The 10,012-nt window shown below is 46.8% G+C and overlaps 1 protein-coding gene across 1 annotated transcript in view; it reads left to right on the forward strand.

Annotated features, from left to right (window-relative positions):
- LOC120999700 (zinc finger protein OZF-like) overlaps nt 1-9,741 on the forward strand; it is a 36,047-nt gene extending 26,306 nt beyond the window's left edge. Inside the window, exon 5 of the mRNA XM_040430720.1 lies at nt 8,346-9,741. Coding sequence (XP_040286654.1) covers nt 8,346-9,535 — 1,190 coding nt within the window. The 3' untranslated portion in view covers nt 9,536-9,741. The remainder of the gene's footprint in view (nt 1-8,345) is intronic.
- The last annotated feature ends 271 nt before the right edge of the window (nt 9,742-10,012 follow it).

A 10,012-nucleotide genomic window follows, 5' to 3' on the forward strand; every position in this document is an offset into this window, starting at 1 on the left:
CTCAAGTTATGCAGCAGTCTCTTATGCTGTTTGAAGACTCTGCTGCCAGGGTTTCCCAAGGGCATCCACCTAGCCCTTCCCCAGGGGTGGAATAGATAGAATGCACTAACGCACAACCACTTATGTTTCCTGATGATGAGGACATGGGAATACCACCTCAGCGCGTCTCTGATGATGACGAAACACAGGTGCCAACTGCTGCGTCTTTCTGCAGTGTGCAGACTGAACAGGAGGTCAGGGATCAAGACTGGGTGGAAGACGATGCAGGGGATGATGAGGTCCTAGACCCCACATGGAATGAAGGTAGTGCCACTGACTTTCACAGTTCGGAGGAAGAGGCAGTGGTGAGACCGAGCCAACAGCGTAGCAAAAGAGGGAGCAGTGGGCAAAATCAGAACAGCCGCCGCCAAGAGACTCCGCCTGCTACTGACCGCCACCATCTGGGACCGAGCACCCCAAAGGCAGCTTCAAGGAGTTCCCTGGCATGGCACTTATTCAAACAATGTGCTGACGACAAGACCCGAGTGGTTTGCACGCTGTGCCATCAGAGCCTGAAGCGAGGCATTAACGTTCTGAACCTTAGCACAACCTGCATGACCAGGCACCTGCATGAACTGCAGTGGAGTAAACACCTTAAAAACAAGGAAGTCACTCAGGCTCCCCCTGCTACCTCTTCTGCTGCTGCGGCCTCTTCTGCTGCTGCCGCCGCCTCGGCCTCTTCTGCTGCCTCTGCCTCTGGAGGAACGTTGGCACCTGCCGCCCAGCAAACATGGGATGTACCACTGACACCACCACCTGCGTCACCAAGCATCTCAACCATGTCACACGGCAGCGTTCAGCTCTCCATCTCACAAACATTTGAGAGAAAGCGTAAATTCCCACATAGCCACCCTCGATCCCTGGCCCTGAATGCCAGAATTTCTAAACTACTGGCCTACGAAATGATGTCATTTAGGCTGGTGGACACACACAGCTTCAAACAGCTCATGTCGCTTGCTGTCCCACAGTATGTTGTTCCCAGCCGGCACTACTTCTCCAAGAGAGCCGTGCCTTCCCTGCACAACCAAGTGTCCGATAAAATCAAGTGTGCACTGCGCAACGCCATCTGTGGCAAGGTCCACCTAACCACAGATACGTGGACCAGTAAGCACGGCCAGGGACGCTATATCTCCCTAACTGCACACTGGGTAAATGTAGTGGCGGCTGGGCCCCAGGCGGAGAGCTGTTTGGCGCACGTCCTTCCGCCGCCAAGGATTGCAGGGCAACATTCTTTGCCTCCTGTCTCCTCCCCCTCCTACTCAGCTTCCTCCTCCTCCTCTTCTTCCACCTGCTCATCCAGTCAGCCACACACCTTCACCACCAACTTCAGCACAGCCCGGGGTAAACGTCAGCAGGCCGTTCTGAAACTCATATGTTTGGGGGACAGGCCCCACACCGCACAGGAGTTGTGGGGGGTATAGAACAACAGACCGACGAGTGGTTGCTGCCGGTGAGCCTCAAGCCCGGCCTGGTGGTGTGCGATAATGGGCGAAATCTCGTTGCAGCTCTGGGACTAGCCGGTTTGACGCGCATCCCTTGCCTGGCGCATGTGCTGAATTTGGTGGTGCAGAAGTTCATTCGCAACTACCCCGACATGTCAGAGCTGCTGCATAAAGTGCGGGCCGTCTGTTCGCGCTTCCGGCGTTCACACCCTGCCGCTGCTCGCCTGTCTGCGCTACAGCGTAACTTTGGCCTTCCCGCTCACCGCCTCATATGCGACGTGCCCACCAGGTGGAACTCCACCTTGCACATGCTGGACAGACTGTGCGAGCAGCAGCAGGCCATAGTGGAGTTTCAGCTGCAGCACGCACGGGTCAGTCGCACTGCGGATCAGACCCACTTCACCACCAATGACTGGGCCTCCATGCGAGACCTGTGTGCCCTGTTGTGCTGTTTCGAGTACTCCACCAACGTGGCCAGTGGCGATTACGCCGTTATCAGCGTTACAATACCACTTCTATGTCTCCTTGAGAAAACACTTAGGGCGATGCTGGAAGAGGAGGTAGCCGAGGAGGAAGAGGGGTCATTTTTAGCACTTTCAGGCCAGTCTCTTCGAAGTGACTCAGAGGGAGGTTTTTTGCAACACCAGAGGCCAGGTACAAATGTGGCCAGACAGGGCCCACTACTGGAGGAGGATGAGGATGAAGCATGTTCACAGCGGGGTGGCACCCAAAGCAGCTCGGGCCCATCACTGGTGCGTGGCTGGGGGGAAACACAGGACGATGACGATACGCCTCCCACAGAGGACAGCTTGTCCTTACCTCTGGGCAGCCTGGCACACATGAGCGACTACATGCTGCAGTGCCTGCGCAACGACAGCAGAGTTGCCCACATTTTAACGTGTGCGGACTACTGGGTTGCCACCCTGATGGATCCCCGGTACAAAGACAATGTGCCCACCTTACTTCCTACACTGGAGCGTGATAGGAAGATGCGCGAGTACAAGCGCACGTTGGTAGACGCGCTACTGAGAGCATTCCCAAATGTCACAGGGGAACCAGTGGAAGGCGAAGGCAGAGGAGGAGCAAGAGGTCGCCAACGCAGCTGTGTCACGGCCAGCTCCTCTGAGGGCAAGGTTAGCATGGCAGAGATGTGGAAAAGTTTTGTCACCACGCCACAGCTAACTGCACCACCACCTGATACAGAACGTGTTAGCAGGAGGCAACATTTCACTAACATGGTGGAACAGTACCTGTGCACACCCCTCCACGTACTGACTGATGGTTCGGCCCCATTCAACTTCTGGGTCTCCAAATTGTCCACGTGGCCAGAGCTAGCCTTTTATGCCTTGGAGGTGCTGGCCTGCCCGGCGGCCAGCGTTTTGTCTGAATGTGTATTCAGCACGGCAGGGGGCGTCATTACAGACAAACGCAGCCGTCTGTCTACAGCCAATGTGGACAAGCTGACGTTCATAAAAATGAACCAGGCATGGATCCCACAGGACCTGTCCATCCCTTGTGCAGATTAGATATTAACTACCTCCCCTTAACAATATATTATTCTACTCCAGGGCACTTCCTCATTCAATACTATTTTTATTTTCATTTTAACATTATATTGCGGGGCAACCCAAAGTTGAATGAACCTCTCCTCTGCCTGGGTGCCGGGGCCTAAATGTGTGACAGTGGCCTGTTCCAGTGGTGGGTGACGTGAAGCCTGATTCTCTGCTATGACATGAAGACTGATTCTGCACTGACATAAGGCCAGATTCTCTGTTACGGGACCTCTCTCCTCTGCCTGGGTCTAAATATGTGACAGTGGCCTGTTCCAGTGGTGGGTGACGTGAAGCCTGATTCTCTGCTATGACATGAAGACAGATTCTGTGCTGACATAAGGCCAGATTCTCTGTTACGGGACCTCTCTCCTCTGCCTGGGTCTAAATATGTGACAGTGGCCTGTTCCAGTGGTGGGTGACGTGAAGCCTGATTCTCTGCTATGACATGAAGACTGATTCTGCACTGACATAAGGCCAGATTCTCTGTTACGGGACCTCTCTCCTCTGCCTGGGTCTAAATATGTGACAGTGGCCTGTTCCAGTGGTGGGTGACGTGAAGCCTGATTCTCTGCTATGACATGAAGACTGATTCTGTACTGACATAAGGCCAGATTCTCTGTTACGGGATCTCTCTCCTCTGCCTGGGTGCCTGAGCCTAAATATGTGACAGTGGCCTGTTCCAGTGGTGGGTGACGTGAAGCCTGATTCTCTGCTATGACATGAAGACAGATTCTGTGCTGACATAAGGCCAGATTCTCTGTTACGGGACCTCTCTCCTCTGTCTGGCTGCCTGGGCCTAAATGTGTGACAGTGGCCTGTTCCAGTGGTGGGTGACGTGACGCCTGATTCTCTGCTATGACATGAAGACTGATTCTGCGCTGACATGAAGCCAGATTCTCTGCTATGGCATGAAGAGACTGATTCTCTACTGACATGAAAGCCAGATTCTTTGCTATGGCATGAAGAGACTGATTCTCTGCTGACGTGAAGCCAGATTCTCTGCTATGGGACCTCTGTCCAATTGATATTGGTTAATTTTTATTTTTTTTATTTTTATTTTAATTAATTTCCCTATCCACATTTGTTTGCAGGGGATTTACCTACATGTTGCTGCCTTTTGCAGCCCTCTAGCTCTTTCCTGGGCTGTTTTACAGCCTTATTAGTGCCCAAAAGTTCGGGTCCCCATTATGGAAACCTGGAGTAAAACTGTGTGTATGTGGAGACCAACGGCCTGCGAGCTTCTATTGGCTAATGTTTTTTTTTTTGGGAATATCTCAGGAACAGTATGTGCTAGAGAGCTGAGACCCGGTCTGAAACCTTCCCGGACACCTGATGTAAGGCTGGTTTCACACGGGCGTTGCGGGAAAATGTGCGGGTGCGCTGCGGGAACACCCGCGATTTTTCTGTGCGAGTGCAAAACATTGTAATGCGTTTTGCACGCGCATGAGAAAAATCGCGCATGTTTGGTACCCAAACCCGAACTTCTTCACAGAAGTTCGGGCTTGGGATCAATGTTCTGTAGATTGTATTATTTCCCCTTATAACATGGTTATATGGGAAAATAATAGCATTCTGAATACAGAATGCAAAGTAAAATAGCGCTGGAGGGGTTAAAAAAATAAATAAATAAATTTAACTCACCTTAGTCCACTTGATCGCGGCCCGACATCTCCTTCTGTCTCCTTTGTTGAATAGAACCTGTGGTGAGCATTGAGTACAGTTACAGGACCTGTGGTGACTTCACTCCGGTCATCACATGATCCATCACCATGGTAAAAGATTATGTGACGTCCCATGTGATGACCGGAGTGACGTCATCAAAGGTCCTGTAACTGTACTTAATGCTCACCACAGGTCCTATTCAACAAAGGAGACAGAAGGAGATGTCGGGCCGCGATCAAGTGGACTAAGGTGAGTTAAATTTTTTTTAATTTTTTTTTTAACCCCTCCAGCCCTATTTTACTTTGCATTCTGTATTCAGAATGCTATTATTTTCCCTTATAACCATGTTATAAGGGAAAATAATAATGATCGGGTCTCCATCCCGATCGTCTCCTAGCAACCGTGCGTGAAAATCGCACCGCATCCGCACTTGCTTGCGGATGCTTGCGATTTTCACGCAACCCCATTCACTTCTATGGGGCCTGCGTTGCGTGAAAAACGCAGAATATAGAGCATGCTGCGATTTTGACGCAACGCATAAGTGATGCGTGAAAATCACCGCTCATCTGAACAGCCCCATAGAAATGAATGGGTCGGTATTCAGTGCGGGTGCAATGCGTTCAACTCACGCATCGCATCCGCGCTGAATACTCGCCCGTGTGAAAGGGGCCTAACTTTGTGCCAAATTTCATGATTTTAAATGTGACGGTGCGGATTCCTTTAGGGGACATACACACACACATACACACATACACTCAGCTTTATATGAAAAATCCTAATAGTGGATTTCTCTGACCATAAGTACATGGCAGATTTATTGGAAATATTTATGACACATGGCTCCACTCTCCTTGGTGGGTTCCTCAGCTCCTGTGTGATGGTGGCTCAGATCCACTGGTCTTCGCCTCCTGGCTGCAGGAGTAGCTGGCTGTTGCTTTTCGCAGCCTTCTTCCTGCCCACACTGCCTTCTGCTGCCTGTTGGGTGCGCGCGCTCGCTCCGGTTCTTAAAGGGCCAGCGCTGCACCCTAATTTTCACCAGCCAATGGCTGGCTGCCTAGGGATACTTAAAGGGGTTTTCTCACTTCACCAAATGAAATTTATCATGAAGACAAAGTTAAAGGGGTTTTCCGGGATTTTAATATCGATGACCTATCCTCAGGATAGGTCATCAACATCAGATCGTCGGGGCTCCTGGGTGTCGGCTGTTTAAAGAGAAGGCGCGCACCATGTGAGCAATGCCTTCCCTTCATAGTTTACCTGCTCACCATTCTCCCTTCTTTGTGCAGTGCCCCAGAAATATGGCATATCTCTCCATAGTAGTCACATAGCATGGATACTTCAACCTGCAATTCACTTCTCTCAAGATTACCCTATTCCACCCAGCCTGTACATAGTTAATAACTATAGGCTTCTTCATTGCTCGTTACCGTTGCAGCAGTTCTGTCTACATTAGTTGGCCCGGCTCTAGTTCTCAAGAGAGCAGGAGTCGCCAACCTGGGGCTATGCAACCATGAATCCCACCTGTTCTCAAATTTTCCCAAGATTAACACTTTTCATATAAACTCCTTATTCCATTAAAATCAGAGACTTTGACAGCTCAATTGGTTTTCCTATAACTAGAGTAGTTGATTGGACTATAGCAACTTACGGGTTAAATACTTTATTGCCAGTTGTTTCCAGTCAGTCATTGGTAGATCATATACAGAGATGAGCGAAGTTCTCTAAAAGTTGATTCGGCTGCTTTGCCGAACTTTACAAATAAATTGGCTTTGTGACAAATTACTTCATCATGAAGCACATTTCTTTGTAAATAGCGGGTGCAATGACTGAGAACGGCGATTGTGTCGCCCCCCCCCATCATTGAACCCCTCATCGCTGATCACGGCATCGGAGATCCATTTTAAATAATTTTACTGTTTGCAAATTAAAAAAATCACACTTGCCTAATCGTGAAGAGGCAGACGCGGCCATTTTGTTTGAAGATCCAGCGTGAAATCTCATGCGGGCGCGTGATGATGTCATTACGTTGGCCGGCCTACATGGCCTACACTTTTCATACAAACTCCTCATCCCATTAAAATCAGAGACTGCGACAGCTTGATTAGTTCTCCTATAACTGGAGTGGTCGACTGGACTATATCAACTTACGGATTAAATACTTTTTTGCTAGTTGTATCCAGTCAGTCATTGGTAGATCATATAGATAGCCTAATAACCCAACCAATGGGATACTAGAAATCCGGATGCTGTATGTACACCCACTCGAAGACTCTTCCCCAATGCCTATGTAAGGCTCCGCAGGACCATAAGATCTGCTTCGGGTTTCAGTCATCTAGGACAATGAGAATTAGTCCTGATTCCAATTTTAAAAAGCAACTGCAGAATTTTGCATATTTGTGCTGATTTGTTTTAACGGTATTTTGACTGTGTTGTATACTTTTCATAAAACCTTAATAAAATTGGTTTGGTGAGAAAAAAATTAGTTTGGAGACAAAAGGCCAAGTTGTACTGCTTGGCAGTTAACACAGAGGTGCTAATTGAATTAATACATGCCACAGACATATGTCTCCACCCCATCCAATGGTTGGGACCAGGGCTGTATGGATCCATTAATCAGAAGATACACTTCAAAAGCAGGCATGTTATAATTCATGATTTGTAATAAATAACCTGTGTTTTTATGATTGGGGAACTTCTTTGGTCTCAAACCTCTGGATTTTTGGCCTTAGGAAACCTACCGATTGCTTGGGTTGGTAAAAATATCCTGTAAAACCTGCTGGTCATATTATCCTTCTCAGAGATTCCTACAAGAACTTTTGGCTCAAATTAGAATTATCCCATACAACTTTCTACTTGTTGTATGTAACTTTCAGCGATTCTCCGAGCATGGATCCCGAACCAATCTAATTGGTATGCGATTCATTATTTTATCCCTATTTTATTTCTGTACTGTTTGCTTATCTGTGTGTTCTTTTTGTCATCTTTTTATAACCTTTTTGTATATCACATATTCATTTTAGTAAGGCATTCCTTGCTTCTCTAAACATACCCACAACCTCTAAGTACTGCTTTGCCGTGTTAACATTGAAGGCCAGTGCACTTGAGATTTGCCTCTCGTATGCCGGAACGTAGTGTGCTCCTGTGAGTGCTGTGTGTCTGGAGTGTTCCTTTGGCCATAATGATGGATGGTGGCAGCGTTGTATGTGGATGTTTTTGGGGTTGTGTTACTCCTTGGTATTATAATGTGTTAGGCGAGGGTGGAAGCAGATTTCCCTCTTACTGTCACAGGTGCAATGAATGCCAGAGTGTTTATCGTAGCTTGTCGGGTTGTGTGCCTGCCTGACCATGACACGTAACATGTCTTTATTCATGCTATGCTGCATTTGCTTCAACTTGTATATCTTATACACACTTTTTTTTGCAGGATTTGTGTAATGTTTTTGAACTTTGTTATATTTTCGAACCTGTACAGACAAAGAGCTCATGCACACTATCATGATTTCTTTCTTTTCTCTCTTTTTACAAGTGCATCTACTTTAATGAAATTATACACTGTATTATTTTCTGTCCTATATATTGTTGCTTTACTTGTTTAAATAAAAAAAATCAATTACTGGGGGAAAATAAGAAATTTTGTTTTTTTTTCCAGGTAAGGACATCTTTAATGGACATCTCCTTTTATCCGAAGAAGTAAACAGTATTGCACAAGTTAATTCAGTGTCTCCTAATACAGCCCATCGCAGTAGAGATCTATCCACCAATAACTCTGTTGACAAAAAATCACATCTTGTGGAACATCAAAGAACCCACACAGGAGAGAAGCCATTTTCATGTCCTGAATGTGGAAAGTATTTTAGTCAGAAATCAAATCTTTGGGAACATCAAAGAGTTCACACAGGGGAGAAGCCATATACATGTTCTGAATGTGGGAAATGTTTTAGAAGGAAATCAATTCTTACAGAACATCTAAGAACTCACACAGGAGAGAAGCCGTTTTCATGTCCTGAATGTGGAAAGTATTTTACTCAGAAATCAAGTCTTAGGGAACATCAAAGAATTCACACAGGGGAGAAAAAATTTTCATGTTCCAAATGTGGTCAATCTTTTAGCCAAAAATCAAGTCTTGTTATACATCATCTGAGAACTCACACAGGAGAGATGCCGTTTTCATGTCCTGAATGCGGTAAATGTTTTAGTCGAAAATCAAATCTTGTGGATCATCTCCGAATCCACACAGGGGAGAAGCCATTTTCATGTTCAGAATGTGGGAAATGTTTCGTGCGGAAACCGGGTCTTGTTGAACATCAGAGAATGCACAGAGGAGAGAAGCCATTTTCTTGTTCAGTGTGTGGGAGGTGTTTTAGTCGGAGATCATTTCTTGTGAGACATCAGAGAATCCACACAGGAGAGAAGCCGTTTTCATGTTCAGAATGTGGTAAATGTTTTAGTCAGAAATCAGGACTTGTTAAACATCATCTGAGAACACACAGAGGGGAGAAACCATTTTCTTGTCCTGAATGTGGGAAATATTTTGTTCATAAATCATATCTTGTGGAACATCTACGGATCCACACAGGAGAGAAGCCATTTTCTTGTTCAGAATGTGGGAAATGTTTTTCCCAAAAATCTGTTCTTGTTACGCATAAGAGAACTCACACAGGGGAGAAGCCATATTCATGTTCTGAATGTGGGAAATGTTTTAGTGGGAAATCAATTCTTACAGAACATCTAAGAACTCACACAGGAGAGAAGCCGTTTTCATGTTCAGAATGTGGGAAATGTTTTAGACAGAAATCAGGACTTGTTAAACATCGGAGAAGTCACATAGAGGAAATGTAAGAACAGGTTGGGTGCTTCATTATTAGACCTGCTGCCTAGGATGCCTTCTGATGAATTACCTAACCTATTTAGAACCTGTGCTGTAACAGGATGGTGTTTTAAAGGATTTATCCTTTGAATAGGTCTTCAATATCAGATTGGTGGGTGCCCGCCACCAGGGACCCCTGGCGATCAGCTTTTAAAAGAGGCCATCACTTCATGAGCGTCGTGGCCTCTTCCTAGGCGATATCATGTCACGTCACTGTACATTGGTCACATGACCTAGTTGTAGCTCAGCCCCATTAAAGTGAATGAGGCTGAGCTGCAATACCAAGCACAGCCTCTATACAATGTTTGCCGCTGTGCTTGGAAAGCTGCCGAATGCCAATCAGTGGGGGTGCCAGGACTCGGACCTCAGCCAATGTGACAATGATGACCAATCGTGAAGATACAGTAGGTAATCATTATCAATTCCTGGATAACCCCTCTAACTCTTAG

The sequence above is a fragment of the Bufo bufo genome, chromosome 4 (genome assembly GCF_905171765.1).
Source record: "Bufo bufo chromosome 4, aBufBuf1.1, whole genome shotgun sequence".
In the NCBI taxonomy this organism is placed as follows: Eukaryota; Metazoa; Chordata; class Amphibia; order Anura; family Bufonidae; genus Bufo; species Bufo bufo.